Source organism: Nerophis ophidion, linkage group LG13 (assembly GCF_033978795.1).
Source record: "Nerophis ophidion isolate RoL-2023_Sa linkage group LG13, RoL_Noph_v1.0, whole genome shotgun sequence".
Classification (NCBI taxonomy): domain Eukaryota; kingdom Metazoa; phylum Chordata; class Actinopteri; order Syngnathiformes; family Syngnathidae; genus Nerophis; species Nerophis ophidion.
In genome coordinates, this window is record NC_084623.1 from 13,400,650 (window position 1) to 13,421,350 (window position 20,701).

At 39.5% G+C, this 20,701-nt stretch overlaps 1 protein-coding gene across 3 annotated transcripts in view; it reads right to left on the minus strand.

Moving 5' to 3' along the window:
- Positions 1-20,701, minus strand: part of spegb (striated muscle enriched protein kinase b) — a 112,920-nt gene that overhangs the window by 38,199 nt on the left and 54,020 nt on the right. For all 3 annotated transcript variants that reach the window (XM_061918436.1, XM_061918435.1, XM_061918434.1), the window contains exons 13-28: positions 19,283-19,512; positions 18,337-18,456; positions 16,291-16,395; positions 15,925-16,131; positions 15,701-15,824; positions 13,982-14,154; positions 13,803-13,915; positions 13,559-13,727; positions 13,371-13,467; positions 9,570-9,770; positions 5,611-5,668; positions 5,446-5,523; positions 3,037-3,209; positions 2,923-2,949; positions 2,663-2,815; positions 1,021-1,063 (exon numbers count right to left, since the gene is read on the minus strand). In XM_061918436.1, the coding sequence (XP_061774420.1) occupies positions 1,021-1,063; positions 2,663-2,815; positions 2,923-2,949; positions 3,037-3,209; positions 5,446-5,523; positions 5,611-5,668; positions 9,570-9,770; positions 13,371-13,467; positions 13,559-13,727; positions 13,803-13,915; positions 13,982-14,154; positions 15,701-15,824; positions 15,925-16,131; positions 16,291-16,395; positions 18,337-18,456; positions 19,283-19,512 (2,071 nt within the window). The remainder of the gene's footprint in view (positions 1-1,020; positions 1,064-2,662; positions 2,816-2,922; positions 2,950-3,036; positions 3,210-5,445; positions 5,524-5,610; positions 5,669-9,569; positions 9,771-13,370; positions 13,468-13,558; positions 13,728-13,802; positions 13,916-13,981; positions 14,155-15,700; positions 15,825-15,924; positions 16,132-16,290; positions 16,396-18,336; positions 18,457-19,282; positions 19,513-20,701) is intronic.

Sequence of the window (20,701 nt, forward strand, 5' to 3'; positions counted from 1 at the left end):
TTTTAAAAAAAATAGACCTAAAAATTAGTGATCATCAATCTTCACCAAGACGTCACTTAAATGACATTCACGGTACCCGAGGGTCTTGTGAGATGACGCTGGCTGCTGCAAGATCATCATTATGAAAATATGACCGAGAGGAAGGCGAGAGACACTTTTTATTTCAACAGACTCTCGCGCCGTACCTTCCGTCAAAACTCTAAAGGCCGACTGCACATTTCCTATCTTCACAATAAAAACCCTGCTTCATGCTGCCTGCGCTAACTAAATACAGAGTCTGGGAAAACTGGCGTGCACAAGCGATCCCTCAGAAAGCTGGCGTGCACATCACTTGTGCACGCCAGCTTTCCGAGACTCTTATTTTGTTAGCGCAGGCAGCATGAAGCAGGGCTTTTATTGTGAAGATAGGAAATGTGCAGTCGGCCTTTAGAGTTTTGACGGAAGGGACAGCGCGAAAGTCTGTTGAAATAAAAAGTGTTTCTCGCCTTCCACTCTGTCATTTTTTCATAATAATGAACTGGCAGCAGCCAGCGTCATCTCACAAGACCCTCGGGTGCCGTGAATGTCAATCAAGCAAGCTACGGAATTTGCCGCCAATGTTTTTCTTGTAAAGTGTATGGAAGCTGGATGAATTAGATGCCAAAAACCAACCACTTTCATGTGGTATTGTACAGAAAGGACAACTTTTTTTCTCCTCCATTTGAAAATGTGGGCGTTATCATCATTACTGTCTGATTCCAGTCAATGCAAGTCATCAGAATCAGGTAATACACCAACTTATATTCTTGTCTTTGTGAAAGAAAGACATCTATATGTGTTACACATGCTTGTATTATCATTAAACACATTTAACTTGTTTACAAAAATGTCTCTTTCATAAACATAAATGATATATATAAATGAGGTAGATCCCCTCGAGTTGGTCAATTGAAAAGTAGCTCGCCTGCAGAAAAAGTGTGGGCACCCCTGCTGTAGTACCATTGATTTATTATATTTTTTTCCTGAAAGAGCATGCTGTACCTTGAACCAGGGATGTCTGAGACATTCTTGAGTATCAGGTCTCCTAAAAGAAAATCAAGAAACATTTAAATGTTGCTGTTTGACAAAGGAAAAAAAAAAATCAATCACGAAAACATACTTTATTATGACGACAAATACATCACCAAGAATGACCGCATTTTCCAATTTTTTCCATTCATAAATATACTATCTGAATCATAGTATTTGTCAGCAAAAACTGATTAGATTTTTTCATATACATACAAAAAAAGAGGTCTTGATCATGTACTTAAAGGCCTACTGAAACCCACTACTAGCGACCACGCAGTCTGATAGTTTATATATCAATGATGAAATATTAACAATGCAACACATGCCAATACGGCCTTTTTAGTTTACTAAATTACAATTAAAAATTTCTTGCGAGGTTTTCTGTTGAAAACGTCGCGGAATGATGACGCTTATGTTGACGCCTGCTTTTGACATTATTGGTTGGAGGGGACATTTCAGCCCAGCACCACTAACGGCTATAAGTAGTCTCTTTTCATCGCATAATTACACAGTATTTTGGACATCTTTTGCAATTTAATCGATTAATAATGGAGACAATAAAGACGAAAAATGTAGGTGGGAGGCGGTGTATTGCAGCTGCCTTTACCAACCGAATCACAGCCGGTGTTTCTTTGTTTGTTGTGAAGCTTTAACACAGAGCGGTCAAGCGAACATGTTTCTCTACCACATGTCAACCAATTGTGATATTAAGTCGGCTCTTATCGGCGACTTCAGCGGATTATGCGACCTCCTCCTGCAGCTGTCAAAAAAGGCAGCTGTGATATTGGCTTCTCTCAGAGACACCGGCGTTCACCCCAGCCCTCCGACTTTCAGGTATGACTTTTTAATCTTACTAAAACACTATTAACACAATAAACAGATAAGGGATTTTCCAGAAGTATCCTTGTAAATGTGTCTAATAACATCTGGATCGCTCCCACTGCCCTCGTCTTTTTTTTTTTTTAGTCCTTCACTCTAACTTTCCTCATCCACAAATCTTTCATCCTCGCTCAAATTAATGGGGAAATCGTCGCTTTCTCGGTCGGAATCGCTCTCGCTGCTGGTGGCTATGATTATAAACAATGTGAGGATGTGAGGAGGCCTCACACCGGTGACATCACGCACACATCATCTGCTACTTCCGGTACAGGCAAGGCTTTTTTATTAGCGAACAAAAATTGGGAACTTTATCGTCGATGTTCTCTACTAAGTCCTTTCAGCAAAAATATGGCAATATCGCGAAATGATCAAGTATGACACATAGAATGGACCTGCTATCCCCGTTTGAATAAGAAAATCTCATTTCAGAAGGCCTTTAATGTGTTGATTACCTTATGTTATATTTTTTTATCCATTATTTACTTTATGTATGTATTCACTGTTCTGTTACAAAGAGAGAACAAGGACATTTGGATAAAACTGCAATATTATGAAAAAAGGAAGGATTAAATAAGCTTTACTACTCTTTTTTCGGACGTGCTGTAAAGAAACAACTGGGAATATGTGATGAATTACATTGTTTTGGTTCCTTTTCCAAACGAACTGAACTCGACTGAATACCAACATTTCTTATCCTTTCGTACTCTCAATAGCTTTTTGAAGAGTTACTCACAGTCTGTCTGCAACCAGCAGCTTAATGATGAACCCTTTGGCCTCTCTTGACAGATGTGCAAACATGTTCTCCTCAAAGGCCACATTATAGTTCCTGATGTTCATCACGGAGAAGCGGTCGTTTTCACCGGCAAACGGAGAAACTCCTGTCAAACTAACGACAAAGATAAGATTTGCATTTTACAACGGGACACGAGGAACATTTACTTATCCAGAACTAAAACCCTGTAGTAAAATAGAAAATAACATGGTTTTACTCACCACAGGTATGCAATAACTCCAACTGGCCTGAAAGGAACAGAATGATAAGAGAGTAAGACTGACTTGTTCAAGAGAAATAACAAATGTATTGTGAAGACTTTTTTTTTTTTTTACCAGATGTCAGTTGCTTTTGACACAGGAGTCTGATTGACAATTTCCGGGGCAACAAATTCCGGTGTGCCGTATTTGCAATACTGCGCCTCATCCGGAGTGATCTCCAAGGCGTTGCCGAAGTCACAGATTCGGATCTGATCACTATGTGCATCTGCCATGAGGATGTTGTCAGGCTGAGGAAGAAGGCACAGATATACATTTCAATCTTGTTGTGGCTTGCAAGAATAAATTATGGACAAAACCCAAAGCCAGTGAAGTTGGCACGTTGCCTGAATCGTAATTAAAAACAGAATACAATGATGTGCAAATGCTTTTCAACTTATATTAAATTAAATGCACTGCAAAGACAAGATATTTAATGTTTGAACTGTGAAACATACAAACCCCGTTTCCATATGAGTTGGGAAATTGTGTTAGATGTAAATATAAACGGAATACAATGATTTACAAATCCTTTTCAACACATATTCAATTGAATGCACTACAAAGACAAAATATTTGATGTTCAAACTCAAATTTTTTTTCTTTTGCAAATAATACTTAACTTAGAATTTCATGGCTGCAACACGTGCCAAAGTAAATGGGAAAGGGCATGTTCACCACTGTGTTTCATCGATTTTCTTTTAACAACACTCAATAAACGTTTGGGAACTGAGGAAACTAATTGTTGAAGCTTTGAAAGTGGAATTCTTTCCCATTCTTGTTTTATGTAGAGCATGGGTGTCAAACTCTGGCCCGCGGGCCAAATCTGGCCCGCTGTGTAATTTAATTTGGCCCTTGAGGCAATATCAATTTAGCATTAGAGCTGGCCCGCCGGTGCTATACAGCGTAGGGGCCGCTGAAACATCTCATTCAAAGCTAAAACTCATACTTGCCAACCCTCCTAATTTTCCCGGTAGACTCCCGAAGATCAGTGCCCCTCCCGAAAATCTCCCGGGGCAACCATTCTCCCGAATTTCTAACGATTTTCACCTGGACAACAATATTGGGGGCGTGGATTTAAGGCACTGCCTTTAGCCTTCTCTACAACCTGTCGTCACGTGCGCTTTTCCTCCATACTAACAGCATGTCACCAAATATTTGTGGCTTTTAAACACACACACACGCACAAGTGAATGCAAGGTATACTTGGTCAACAGTCATACAGGTCACACTGAGGGTGGCCGTATAAACAACTTTAGCACTTTTACAAATATGCGCCAGACTGTGAACCCACACCAAACAAGAATGACAAACACATTTCGGGTGAACATCCGCACCGTAACACAACAGAACAAATACAAAGAAACCCTTGCAGCACTAACTCTTCCGGGAAACTTCCAGCAAACTGACCAATAATTAACGTTTTATTCACGCATTTTCTCTTGCTACTTCAAAGCTTGAATGTTTGGTTCGTTCATTATTGTTATTTTATTTTCAAATTTGTTATTAGCCTGTGGGAAAAATGTGATATTTACCTCAGAAAAAAAGGCATAACATTTTTATTCAAATTTTATTTGATATGCCATTGATATTTGTTTAATTATTATTATTATTATTATTTGAAACTGGATTTTGCATGTCACTAAAGTTACATAAGCCTTGCTTGTTCAATATTTAATGCAAAACTTGTTTGGGTCCCTATTAAAAGGTTATTTTGTTCAACCTTGCCCCGAGGCTTTGTTCCGTTTAAAATTTTGGCCCACTCTGTATTTGAGTTTGACACCCGTGATGTAGAGCTTCAGTCGTTCAACAGTCCGGGGTCTCCGCTGTCGTATTTTACGCTTCATAATGCGCCACACATTTTCCATGGGAGACAGGTCTGGACTGCAGACGGGCCAGGAAAGTACCCGCACTCTTTTTTTACGAAGCCACACTCTTATAACACGTGCTGAATGTGGGTTGGCATTGTCTTGCTGAAATAAGCAGGGGTGTCCATGATAACGTTGCTTGGATGACAACATATGTTGTTCCAAAACCTGTATGTACCTTTCAGCATTAATGGTGCCTTCACAGATGTGTAAGTTACCCATGCTTTGGGCACTAATACACCCCCATACCATCACAGATGCTGGCTTTAGAACTTTGCACCTATTACAATCCGAATGGTTATTTTCCTCTTTGATCTAGAGGACACCACGTCCTCTTGTTCCAAATATAATTTGAAATGTGGCCTCGTCAGACCACAGAACACCTTTCCACTTTGCATCAGTCCATCTTAGGTGAGCTCTGGCTCAGGATATTGTTTATAAATGGGTTTGCAAAAAGAACATTCCAATAAAAGTGCACTGGAACTTCCAAAATATAAATTAAACGTTTTTAGAAATAACATACCTTTATGCCACCAGAGAGACATTATGAATATGATTTTTCAATCTCCTTCACTCAATATTTTCCAAAAATATTCAAAAGAATCTGACGAGTACGTACCTTAATATCGAGGTGCAGGATGTTGATGTGATGAAGGTAATCCAAGCCCTCAAGCAACTGCCTAATGCACGAATGCACCTGGGGTTCAAAGCATGAACATGTTGAAATGTTTCTTGCGGGGAACTCGCAAGACCTTGCAGTCCATGAGGCATTACGTGAACTTACATCAGACTCCAACAGTGCAGATTTCCGTGTAAATCTGTCAAGAATCTCCTCGTGGCATCTGAACGTGTCAATTAAGATAAACTGACCAGGATTTTTGGATTCTATTGAAAACTGGAAAAGTCACTGAAAAAAATAACAACACGGTGGGCCTGATCTACTAAAGGTTTGCATGTGATAAAACAAACTTGATAGATCGACTAAGCTCGTGCGAGGATATTTGCATCTCTTAAAAAAGAAAAATACCGAGACAGTCTATTTATGTCTGTCTTTTTGAATATGCAGAATATATTTTCATCATCAGAACACCCACAATACCAGGAGGAGTATATACAAAATTGATTATAGCGCACCCAGTGTGATTTATCAAGACTGAAACTGATCTTTGGCTGCAGTTTTGCATCTGTATTCACCATGTCTAGAAAGGACATGCGAACTGGCAGTTGCACAAAAGTAGCTTTGAGAAAAAGCCAAAGTACCTATCACAGACTATAAAAATGGGACCCATTACCTCCTTGCTTGACACTTAGCATCAAGGGTTAAAAATGGGGTTTAAATCCCCAAAATTGACTCCGGGGCGCGGTCATTGCTGCTGCCCACTGCTCTCCTCACCTCCCAGGAGGTGATCAAGGAGTCAATGGCACTTAAGCGCCATCCTAGGTGTGCTTGTCAACATATATGGACTGTAAAAATTAAAATATTCGACAGTTTGACTATTCAGCAATATCATTTCATAATTTTATATCTGCTGCTGGATGACTTAAAGGTGTTCTATTATGCAAAACCAACTTTTTTTTTAACTGTTGGCACCTATTTTTGTGTATTAAGGATATCCATAAGATCCGAAAATTTTAAATCAAACCATACAATATTATGTTAGATCCACTATGGACTGGACTATCACAATATTACAAACGTTTGTATGTTAGATCCACTATGGACTGGACTCACACAATATTATGTTAGATCCACTATGGACTGGACTCTCACAATATTATGTTAGATCCACTATGGACTGGACTCTCACACTATTATGTAAGATCCACTACGGACTGGACTCTCACACTGTTATATTAGATCCACGATGGACTGGACTGTCATGCTATTATGTTAGATCCATTATGGACTGGACTCTCACACTATTATGTTAGATCCTCTATGGACTGGACTCTCACACTATTATGTTAGATCCACTATGGACTGGACTCTCACACTATTATGTAAGATCCACTACGGACTGGACTCTCACACTGTTATATTAGATCCACTATGGACTGGACTCTCACACTATTATGTTAGATCCACTATGGACTGGACTCTCACACTATTATGTTAGATCCACTATGGACTGGACTCTCACAATATTATGTTAGATCCACTATGGACTGAACCCTCACACTATAATGTTAGATCCACTATGGACTGGACTCTCACACTATTATGTTAGATCCACTATGGACTGGACTCTCACACTATTATGTTAGATCCACTATGGGCTGGACTCTCACACTATAATGTTAGATCCACTATGGACTGGACTCTCAAAATATTATGTAAGATCCACTATGGACTGGACTCTCACACTATTATGTTAGATCCTCTATGGACTGGACTCTCACACTATTATGTTAGATCCACTATGGACTGGACCCTCACACTATTATGTTAGATCCACTATGGACTGGACTCTCACACTATAATGTTAGATCCACTATGGACTGGACTCTCAAAATATTATGTAAGATCCACTATGGACTGGACTCTCACACTATTATGTTAGATCCTCTATGGACTGGACTCTCACACTATTATGTTAGATCCTCTATGGACTGGACTCTCACACTATTATGTTAGATCCACTATGGACTGGACTCTCACACTATAATGTTAGATCCACTATGGACTGGACTCTCAAAATATTATGTTAGATCCACTACGGACTGGACTCTCACACTGTTATATTAGATCCACTATGGACTGGACTCTCACACTATTATGTTAGATCCACTATGGACTGGACTCTCACAATATTATGTTAGATCCACTATGGACTGAACTCTCACACTATAATGTTAGATCCACTATGGACTGGACTCTCACACTATTATGTTAGATCCACTATGGACTGGACTCTCACACTATTATGTTAGATCCACTATGGACTGGACTCTAACACTATTATGTCAGATCCACTATGGACTGGACTCTCACACGATTATGTTAGATCCACTTTGGACTGGACTCTCACACTATTATGTTAGATCCACTATGGACTGGACTCTCACACTATTATGTTAGATCCACAATGGACTGGACTCTCACACTATTATGTTAGATCCACTAAGGACTGGACTCTCACACTATTATGTTAGATCCACTATGGACTAGACTCTCACAATATTATGCTAGATCCACTAAGGACTGGACTCTCACACTATTATGTTAGATCCACTAAGGACTGGACTCTCACTCTATTATGTTAGATCCACTAAGGACTGGACTCTCACTCTATTATGTTAGATCCACTATGGATTGGACTTTCATGACCACTTCTGATTTTTTTATTTGTCAAATCCGATCACATTACAAAAAAAAAATCAATTTCTAATGTGAATGCAATCCGACCTGCATGCGCACATGAATACTGGTGCATTTTTAGCAATTTCAAGGATTTTATGGAATCAAAATAAACAAAGAAGTCTAAGAAGTCATTTTGCCTCTCACAATTTTACGGAATAATGATGGAAGTTTAGCGTAAGTTCCTAAAACATTATTTCGACCTGTTTTCTGCTCCGTTGTCAACTATTTATTTTATAACCATCTATTTTGGCAAATAATTATGACGCTTATCACTTTTTGAAGACGTTCTGGACAGATGAATGCGACCTGAGCGTGGTAGCATTCATATTGAGGATGCATCGCATATATATCCGATGTATTAAAAGACATAGTTTGGATATAAAAAATTTGAAAATTGCACTGTTCACTCTGACATGAAAAAATCGTAATTGACCTTGTTGTGGGGCAGACTGGCCCGTACATGCACATGCATCTTTCGCTGTTGCCATTTCTAATACAAAGTAGCGTGCAGGTTTTTTTTAACTTATATCTGTCAGTAGCTTTGTTATGAAAGCGCTAAAAACTACTACATGGCTGACAGGGAGAAGACACAGTCATAGTGGAGGCACATAGATAAGACTCCCCACAAAACGGCCCGTCCGATGGCCGGAAAGCAGTTTGAAAATGGTCTGTAGAACATAATGAATGCAAAATTTTGACAAAAAGAACCACCATTACATGTTATGTAGACCACTTGGAAGGGTTTTAAATATAGACAAAAATTATAATATAAACCTTTTAAGGGGCTGATTTAAACATTTTTATTAGGTGCATGTTGGTGTTGTATTTATTTATTTTAATTGCATTTGTTTTTCAATTTAGAAAACATAAGTATAACATATCTCCTTTAAGAAAACAAAAAATCGTGTAATGTGCGTTTTCTTGCGTTCGGATCATTCCAGACAAATAAGTGTGTAAGATAGTTTCTGGTGTCTAGATTGACATTCTATATTGCAGAAAAAGGTGTTACAGATTATAAATACGTTTTGCTTGTTCAACATTGTAAAATCCCACAGGTAGGAGCATAATAACATGAACGTGTAGGGAAATGAGTGTTTCCATGGAAACATATTGCTGATAATACACGCAAAAACCTTATTTAAATAAGGCAGTCTGCACCACATTTGCACTTGTTATTATTGTACACACAATAATAGCAATTAGTGGATCACACGCAACACACCCAGTAATACTAAATGCAATTTTATAGATTGCACATGCTGTTTAGCAGGTGTTATTCCAATATTACTAGATCAGGCCCAATGTGTATTCTTACCAGTTCAAATAATATTCATGAATTACTCATTTCACAGCATCTTCTCGTCCGAGCCGAATAAGGATACATTTCAGTGAGGATGATGACTGCATTCTTTTTCTCAAAGGCGTCATGAAAGAGGAGAACTCGTTCATGGTCCATCTTGGAGAGAAGGCTCATCTCTCGCAGAGCAGAGGTTTTCTTCTTTGCTCTTGTGGAAATGAACTTGGCAGCGTACTCCAATTTGTCTTCCTTCCGGGTCACGCGTTTTATGTAGGAAAATGCACCTCTGAGGGGGAACGACAAGGTATTTTCAACATTGAGTTTTAATGTGCTGTAAAGGTACAAGTGGTAGTTAAAATAGATGGATGGCTGTAAAGTCTATAGAATGCCGAGGAGGTGGCTCCAATCATCTGGCGGCCTGGAATTGACACCATACCGGCCCCCGAGTGTCAGTTCAAAGCATGTGAGGGAGTAAAATTTAAAAACACTAGACGGTATCATCGAGATGATCCCTGACCATAGCTTTTTTGCGATAGGTCTATAAAAACAGCTCATGTTGTAAAAGGGATGTTGCACCAATATATCTTGTTTTATTTTTAATTTATGACTAACCATTTCATGAAGTAAAACTCTTAAAGTTCATCCATCCATCCATCCATCTTCTTCCCCTTATCCGAGGTCGGGTCGCGGGGGCAGCAGCCTAAGCAGGTATGCCAGAACTTTCCTCTCCCCAGACACTTCGTCCAGCTCTTCCCGGGGGATCCCGAGGCGTTCCCAGGCCAGCCAGGAGACATAGTCTTCCCAACGTGTCCTGGGTCTTCCCCGTTGGTCGTGCCCTAATCACCTCCTGAGGGAGGCGTTCGGGTGGCATCCTGACCAGATTCCCGAACCACCTCATCTGGCTCCTCTCGATGTGGAGGAGCACCGGCTTTACTTTAAGCTCCTCCCGGATAGCAGAGCTTCTCACCCTATCTCTAAGGGAGAGCCCCGCCACACGGCGGAGGAAACTAATTTCGGCCGCTTGTACCCGTGATCTTGTCCTTTCGGTCATAACCCAGAGTTCATGACCATAGGTGAGGATGGGAACGTAGATCGACCGGTAAATTGAGAGCTTTGCCCTCCGGCTCAGGTCCTTCTTCACCACAATGGATCGATACAGCGTCCGCATTACTGAAGACGCCGCACCGATCCGCTTGTTGATCTCACGATCCACTCTTCCCTCACTTGTGAACAAGACTCCTAGGTACTTGAACTCCTCGACTTGGGGCAGGGTCTCCTGCCCAATCTGGTGATGGCACTCTACCCTTTTCCGGGCGAGAACTCATAAAGTATGGCAGATTAATTTTAACCTCCTGACAGCCAGTGTTCTTCGCAGTTCATACTTGGGTTTTGCATAACAGGGGTTCATTTTTTCTAGGATGAGAATCAGCACCTTCAAGTCTGAGTCCGGAAAAGAGTTGAGAACTATGTTCGAGTTGGGGATGAGATCCCGTAACAAATCAAGGATTTCAAGTACATCGGGGTCTTGTTCACGAGTGAGGGTAGACCGGATTGTGAGTTCAACAAGCGGATCGGTGGGGTGTCGGCATTGATGCGGACTCTGCATTGGCCCATTGTGGTGAAGAAGGAGCTAACCCAGAAGGCAAAGCTTTCAATTTACCAATCGATATACGTTCTTATCCTCACCTATGGACATGAGCTTTGAATTGGGACCGAAAGGACAAGATACTGTAGCTCGTACAAGCGACCAAAATCAGTTTCCTCCTTAGGGTGGCAGGGATTTCCCATAGATATGGGGTGAAAAGCTCTGTCATTCCAGAGGACCTCACAAAAAAAGGTTGCTGCTCTTCCAAATCTAGAGGTTTCAGTTGAGGTGGTCTGGGTATCTGGTTAGGATGCTCCCCGGACGCCTTCCTGGGGAGGTACTCACGGCACGTCCAACCGGTAGAACGCCACGGGGAGGACCCAAGACTCATTGGAGAGAGTATGTCTGCCCTGGGAACGCCTTGAGATCCCCCGGAACGAGATGGTTGAAGTCCGGGCTTTTCTGCGACCCTTCCCCGGGTAGAAATAAAGAGGATGGATGTATGGGGTAATATTTTTCCGAAATGTGTTATTTCAATAGTCCACTGCAAAGGATGAGGGTCTCAAAATACGAACAAAGGTGAATAGAGAAGTCCACCTCGCCGGCTCTTAGCTTTCTTGAAATGCGGCCCCCAGAACAGTTGAATAGCCATGGTCTATATGAAATAGTAGGGTGGTTCCCATAAAGACATGGATTCTGTAGCTATATACAAACCCCATTTCCATATGAGTTGGGAAATTGTGTTAGATGTAAATGTAAACGGAATACAATGATTTGCAAATCCTTTTCAACCCATATTCAATTGAATGAACTACAAAGACAAGACATTTGATGTTCAAACTCATAAACTTTTTTTTTTTTTTTGCAAATAATAATTAACTTAGAATTTCATGACTGCAACACGTGCGAATGTATTTGGGAAAGGGCATGTTCACCACTGTGTTACATCACCTTTTCATTTAACAACACTCAATAAACGTTTGGGAACTGAGGAAACTAATTGTTGAAGCTTTGAAAGTGGAGTTCTTTCCCATTCTCGTTTTATGTAAAGCTTCAGTCGTTCAACAGTCCGGGGTCTCCGCTGTCGTATTTTACGCTTCATAATGTGCCACACATTTTCAATGGGTGACAACTCTGGACTGCAGGTGGGCCAGGAAAGTACCCGCACTCTTTTTTTACGAAGCCACGCTGTTGTAACACTTGTCTTGCTGAAATAAGCAGGGGCGTCCATGATAACGTTGCTTGGATGACAACATATGTTGCTCCAAAATCTGTATGGACCTTTCAGCATTAATGGTGCCTTCACAGATGTGTAAGTTACCCATGCCTTGGACACTAATACACCCCCATACCATCACAGATGCTGACTTTTGAACTTTGTGACTATAACAATCTGAATGGTTATTTTCCTCTTTGTTCTGGAGGACACCACGTCCTCTGTTTCCAAATATAATTTGAAATGTGGACTCGTCAGACCACAGAACACCTTTCAACTTTGCATCAGTCTATCTTAGATGAGCTCGGGCCCAGTCAAGCCGGCGGCGTTTCAGGATATTGTTGATAAATGAGTTTGGCTTTGCATTGTAGAGTTTTAACCTGCACTTACAGATGTAGCGACCAACTGTAGTTACTGACAGTGGTTTTATGAAGTGTCCCTGAGCCGATGTGGTGATATCCTTTACACACTGATGTCGGTTTTTGTTGCAGTACCGCTTGAGGGATCAAAAGTCCGTAATATCATCGCCTACGTGCAGTGATTTCTCCAGATTATTTGAACTTTTTGATGATTTTACGGACCGTAGATGGTAAAATCCCTAAATTCCTTGCACTAGCTCGTTGAGAAATGTTGTTCTAAAACTGTTCGACAATTTGTTTACAAAGTGGTGACCCTCGCCCCATCCTTGTTTGTGAATTACTTAGCATTTCATGGAAGCTGCTTTTATACCCAATCATGGCACCCAACTGTTCCCAATTAGCCTGCACACCTGTGGGTTGTTCCAAATAAGTGTTTGATGAGCATTCCTCAACTTAATTTGTATTTATTTCCACCTTTCCCAACTTCTTTGTCACGTGTTGCTGGCATCAAATTCTAAAGTTAATAATTATTTGCAGAAAAAAAAAATGTTTATCAGTTTGAACATCAAATATGTTGTCTTTGTAGCATATTCAACTGAATAGGGGTTGAAAATGATTTGCAAATCATTGTATTCCGTTTATATTTACATCTAACACAATTTCCCAACTCATATGGAAACGGGGTTTGTACTCAAAGGTCTGCAGGTTCAACCCAAAATACCTTACCTTCCAATTTCCTTGTGAATATCATACTGGTCAGTCAGTCTTCGGAGTTTCCTCAAGATCGTCTCCTCGTCTTCCATTGGCTCCTCTTTGTTTAAAGCTATATGAGCATAGTAGGTCGATTTGTTATGATATACATGAGTATAAATGTATAATTTTATGGAGTATTGCCACTCGAGTTATTGTCTCACCTTCATGAACTGTGAGCTCAGCTTTGCAGGACACAGAACCTGCCAAGTTCCTTGCGGTGCAGGTGTAGACGCCAGAGTCTCCTTGACAAGCGTTGAGGACCAACAGGGAACATTCGTTATCATCGTACACAAACGTGTAATGACTGCCCTCGGACAGGAGGGCGTCATTCTGTGGGGGTCGAAAAGCGCAGCAAATGAAACTATACCAAGTCTTTGGGAATGCACTCAGCATATGGATACAAACCTTGAACCAGAGAATGTCAGGAACTGGTCTGCCCTCCACGACCACAGCAAAGCGAGGGGTCTCACCACAACACACGTCGATATCCTCCATTATGGTTTCAAATGTCGGGGGAGCTGTGGACGGTTGCAGGACTGAGACGGACAGAACGAGAACAACAGATGTGGAGTGGCGGTGCTTACCTGCCATTTCCACAGTAAAGGTGCAGCTATCACTCCCATACTTGTTGGAGGCCACAAACATCATTTCTCCAATGTCAGCACTCTTTACTTTTATCAGCTTCAGCGTATGCTGGTCATCGTCCGGCATTGCCATCTCGTGTACACCTGCCTTGTTGTCCAAAACCGCTCCATTCCTAAAGACAGACAACAGTTTTTTGTTTTATACTCAAATCTATGTTCCATTGTAAGTTTGACAGCAATGCAAATTGAAAACTACAAGTTTCGAGCTGTGTGCCGATACCACTTTTTCACTTCTGATTCGATACACATATTGGAACCTTAAGAGTTGACCGTGTCCAGATATAAAATCAATATGATATCAGCAGGAATCATAGTACAAAAACCAAAACAAGCGAAGTTGGCATGTTGGGTGATTCGTAAATAAAAACACAATACAATAGCCTTTAAATAGACCTCCTTTTTAGACCAGTTGATCTGCCGCTTCTTTTCTTTCTCCTATGTCCCCCCCTCCCTTGTGGAGGGGGTCCGGTCCGATGACCATGGATGAAGTACTGGCTGTCCAGAGTCGAGACCCAGGATGGACCGCTCGCCTGTATCGGTTGGGGACATCTCTACGCTGCTGATCCGCCTCCGCTTGAGATGGTTTCCTGTGGACGGGACTCTCGCTGCTGTCTAGGATCCGCTTGAACTGAACTCTCGCGTCTGTGTTGGAGCCACTATGGATTGAACTTTCACAGTATCATGTTAGACCCGCTCGACATCCATTGCTTTCGGTCCCCTAGAGGGGGGGGGGGGGGGTTGCCCACATCTGAGGTCCTCTCCAAGGTTTCTCATAGTCAGCATTGTCACTGGCGTCCCACTGGATGTGAATTCTCCCTGCCCACTGGGCGTGAGTTTTCCTTGCCCTTTTGTGGGTTCTTCCGAGGATGTTGTAGCCGTAATGATTTGTGCAGTCCTTTGAGACATTTGTGATTTGGGGCTATATAAATAAACATTGATTGATTGATTGAATGATTTGCAGATCCTTTTCAACTTATATTCAATTGAATTTAAAGTTTGAAATGAGAAACGTATTTTTTTTTGTTGCAAATAATCATTAACTTAGAATTTAATGGTAGCAACACATTACAAAAAAGTTGGCACAGCGGCATTTTTACCTCTGTGTTACATGGCCTTTCTTTTCAACAACACTCCGTAAACGTTTGGGAACTGAGGAGACCGATTTTTGAAACTTCTCAGGTGGAATTCTTTCCCATTCTTGCTTGATGACCAGCTTAAGTTGTTCAACAGTTGTGGTATTTTAGGCTTTGTATTGCACCACACATTTTCAAAAGGAGTCAGATCTGGACTCCAGGGAGACCAGTCTAGTATCTGCATTCTTTTACAATGAAGCCACGCTGTTGTAACACGTGGCTTGGCATTTTCTTGCTGAAATAAGCAGGGGCGTCCATGATAACGTTGCTTGGATGACAACATATGTTGCTCCAAAACCTGTATGTACCTTTCAGCATTAATGTTGCCTTCCCAGATGTGTAAGTTACCCATGCCTTGGGCACTAATGCACCCCCATACCATCACAGATGCTGGCTTTTGAACTTCACACCTATTACAATCCGAATGGTTATTTTCCTTTCCAAAACTTGGTTTTTGGTTTCTTAGGAAAATACTTTAAAAACAGATTCAAGAAGACAATTGTCAAGACTTCTTTGAACTAAATACCTTTTCCAGATGGTTGCGGCATTGACGTGATTGATGGTGACGGAGATGGTCACTGACTGGTTTTCCATCACGAATACAATTTCTGGTTTATCAATGATAACCGGAGCCTCTTGAAGATACGGGCCTTACAGAACCAAAGCATAGGAAAGCTTAGTCACACCAATACGGGTTTTGTATCACACAATGAAAAGAGAATGGATGCTTTAAACTCACTAAAACTGTACCTCTGTCCAACAGTAGAACTGGGTCTGTAGCAGCCGAGGGCTTGCTGAAGGCTTTGGAGGTGATGGTCAAGATCCTGAAAGAATAGCGCACACCTTTGGATAATGTGCTGATGGTATAGGTGGTCTCCTTCAGGCCCGAAGCAATAATGGTCCATTGGATGGAGCCAAGGGCTTGTTGCTGGATGGCATACATCAAGGATTTTGGCTCTGGATGAAAATATGTTGTAAATTAGAACTATAACCGTTTTAAAATGTTCTATCCATCACACAATATGACTCATTTTCAGTCATTAAATAGTGCAAAACCATTTCTCTGTCAGCCGATGATGGATTTGATGGATTCCATCACGCGTTTTTTTTGCATACCAATGGAAGGGTCTAGTCTCCTTGGCTTCTTCCAGCTGAGGATGACAACTTTGCCTGTGATTGATTCGATCACTGGGGTCCCATCAGGAGGGTCAGGAAGGATGTCTGAAAATGAGTTGAAAAAATGGAAACAAATTGCATTCAGTCAAACTGGCAACAAGGCCATTGCCATCATCTAAGGTTTAGGTCACAGGTGTCAAACTCAAGGCCCAGGAACCAGATCTGGTCGGCCAGGCATGTCATTTAAAGTGGCCTGCTTAGTCATTTAAAGTGATCTGGCACGTTATTTATGTGGTCACCCACATAAGTTTAAAGGCTGGAAAGCACTTTTTGTCTTATTTTCGACAAAAAAATGAATGCATATGCATATGTTTTATACCACAGGTGTCAAACTCAAGGTCGGTCCCACCATCTCATTAAATTTGGCCCACAAATTCTTGAAAAATATATTCGTTAATAAAACACCAATCTTTTCTTACTAAATGTCTTAATTAATTATTTAATTGACTGCATTTTGACAGAAAACAATATGTTTTATACATTACCTACTAAACTTTAATATTGCAATATTCTAACAAATTTTATAGTAACATACTATCCCAAAAAATGTTGGGGGTCAAAATAAAAATGAATAATTAAATATCTGCTTGACTTATGATTTCAAAAAATATCCATAAAATTGTACAATGTAGAAATGACAATAAATTTTACAGTAACATTGATGGTGGTTTTACAGCATATTGCAGTAAATAAAATAAAATAAAAATAACTATGTTATTGTACTGTCGACTAAGGTGCCAGTTTATTTTTTTTTAAATTGTAAAATCTATAGTTGTTTTTTTTATCATGTATTTCTGCAAATGGAAAAACGGTACCTCATTGTTGTGGTAAAAAACTGACAGCAGGTAAAAAAAACTGTAGTACTGTTTTTCTATTTACTGTAATATGTTGTAAAAACCACCGTAAATTTTACAGTAAAATACAGGCGATTAAGCTATACCTTTTTTTTTCCGTAAAATGTAAAATATATATACACATACATATGTGTGTATGTATGTGTATTTATATATAAATATATATATATTTGTTAATATACATACATATATATATATACACATACACATTTATATATACACACACATATATATATATATATATATATATATATATATATACACACACACATATATATATATACATATATACACACACACACTTATATATATTTATATATATATATATATATATATATATATATATATATATATATATATATATATATGTATGTATATCCACAAATATATATATATATATTTATATATAAATACACATACATACACAAATATATATATATATATATGTGTGTGTGTACATAAAATCTGTAGGTATATACATATATATACATATATATGTATATATAAATGATAAATGGGTTGTACTTGTATAGCGCTTTCCTACCTTCAAGGTACTCAAAGCGCTTTGACACTACTTCCACATTTACCCATTCACACACACATTCACACACTGATGGAGGGAGCTGCCATGCAAGGCGCCAACCAGCACCCATCAGGAGCAAGGGTGAAGTGTCTTGCTCAGGACACAACGGACGTGACGAGGTTGGTACTAGGTGGGATTTGAACCAGGGACCCTCGGGTTGCGCACGGCAACTTTCCCGCTGCGCCACGCCGTCCCAATATACATATATCATCAGGAGATTTCTCCTGACGATTGAGGGAACCCCTCATGAAACAGTTCTGTAGAGATGAAGTAGTCTTGTGATTTTTCCCACACATACACACATATATATATATATATATATATATATATATATATATATATATATATATATATATATATATATATATATATATATATATATATATATATATATATATATATATATATATATATATATATATATATACAGCTATAATTGCGATGTGGCCCTCAAAAAAAAAAGTTTGACACCCATGTTTTAAGTCACAACAATATTTATCTACAAAAAATTACACTTAGCTCGTACAGTGGAGAAAACTGGATAATTACCTGTAACATAGAGATGAGCGTAGCAGGTGGCCTTGCCTATTTTGTTAGATATGACGCTCTTGTACACGCCACCGTGGCCATGACCCACTGAGCGTAAGACCAGGCTGTGGACATCACGAACTGAATAGAAGTGAGAAGATGAAACAAAAACATTGTTATTGATATTAATCTTCAATAACTGTTGAACCAGGTATCATAATGTATCTTTTGACAATGCACAGAGTACACAACATGGCGTTCACCTGCACAATCACTGATCTATTCAAACAATTTACATTCTTTTTAATAAGATAAACTAAATAAAAATGAATAAAAAACAGCTGTGTTAGCTTTATTAAGTAATATAAAAACATAATGTACAGCGCTTAACTTCTACGGTGTATGCTGAGAATTGCTTCTTCCTCAAACACAACATCAGCAGCTTCTCGATATTTTCATGAATAAATGACCTACATTTTTATATCGATTTAACGCCTTCGACTGGTGTTATCGACTCATTTTGCTTCAGTTTGGTGCATATTTTTGAAATCCTCAATCTCCAAGTTGGCTACATGCATACCTAGGTCATGTTTTTAGATTCTTTCCTTCCGTAATTCAATGAACATCAACAACACTGTCCTTCCCACTCACATTTTTATGGGAAAACATTGTTTTCTCTCTGTAACTATCCGTCAAATAGTTATTTATAAGCTAATGCTGGTGCGTAAGACCCTAAATGTTTTGGTCGGATCTTAAAGTGACATTCTTTGGACCAAATCGGGGTGAGGAAGTTCGTAGCCTAAATCATGGCAGCCAAAAGACAGCTTATATCCCAAATTACTCATGAGTTGTGCCACTCGTGAGCCAAAGTATCACAATATTCTCCAAGCGTGCAACATTTTGCATACATTCAAGGACTCAGAATCTTTGCATTTTCAGATTTCCATTGCGGTTTTACAATAATTACATTGTGTCATCTTTCTGTCCTCTGTGCTTTCAATTCTTCTGCCGTTGTGGAACCAAGCAATGGTCGGGTAGGGTAGTCCAGCCACTTTACATTTCAGCACCGCCTCCTTCCCCTCGATGACATCAAGATCATAGAGGGGTTTAATGAAGTCAGGCATGGTGAATCTCTCAACCTCATTCTCAGGGACCTCAGGCTCCTCTGGTATGGACGGCATCTTCTCCAGTTTAGCCCTAAAAGCAGGAAGCAGAGCTCGAGTGAATGCAAGTCCATGTATTTGTTAATATGTTACAATAAGATGGTTAAATTTATTATTGTACATAATAATTATAATGAGTATATTGTAGCTTCCCGGAAGAGTTAGTGCTGCAAGGGTTTCTGGGGCTTTGTTCTGTTGTGTTTATGTTTTGTTACGGTGCAGATGTTCTCCCGAAATGTGTTTGTCATTTTTGTTTGGTGTGGGTTCACAGTGTGGCGCATATGTGTAACAGTGCTAAAGTTGTTTATACAGCCACCCTCAGTGTGACCTGTATGGCTGTTGACCAAGTATGCGTTGCACTCACTTGTGTGTGTGAAAACCCCTGGATATTATGTGACTGTGCCGGCACGCAAAGCCAGTGCCTTTAAGGTTTATTGATGCTCTGAACTTCTCCCTACGTCCTTGTACACAGCGGCGTTTAAAAAGTCATGAATTTAACTTTTTGAAACCGATACCAATATCGATAATTTCCGATATTACATTTTAAAGGATTTATCAGCAAATAATATCGTCAATCCGATAATATCAGACATTTCTAATATAAACGTGTCCATAATAAACTACTACTACGGTACTTATAACTTGTACAACATGTAAAGTACAGAATATCAGAAACATTTAGTCATGTAGAAAAATCATCACCAAACATCTTCAACAATCAAAGCATGATTCTAACAATCCATATTTGGTGTTATTCATGGGTGAAACTCCTATCTAGACATGGAAGTGTAGCTCCTCTCCTCTAAGTGCAAGTGCTCCTAAAGCAGGAATACAAATTCTGTATTCCTACACAATAGGAAATCTGGCAAGACAACGATTTACTGTAGGTATTTTTTATAAAAATTCTCTTCAAAAACGTGTTTATATCTTTTTTGTGTTGAGCTGTTTCAAAAAGCATAATGTTTAGAAACATTTCATTTAGGCAAATTAATTGTCCGGTCTTGGGATTAAAAACTTAAAAATGATCTCTCTAGTGTACACTTATTAATGACAAAAAAATATATCTTTCTGCAATTAATTAACATGAACAATACATACATACATATATACATATACATATACATATATATATATATATATATATATATACAGTGATATAAATGTACATACATACATACATACACACACATACATGTATGCATGTATGTATGTATATATATATA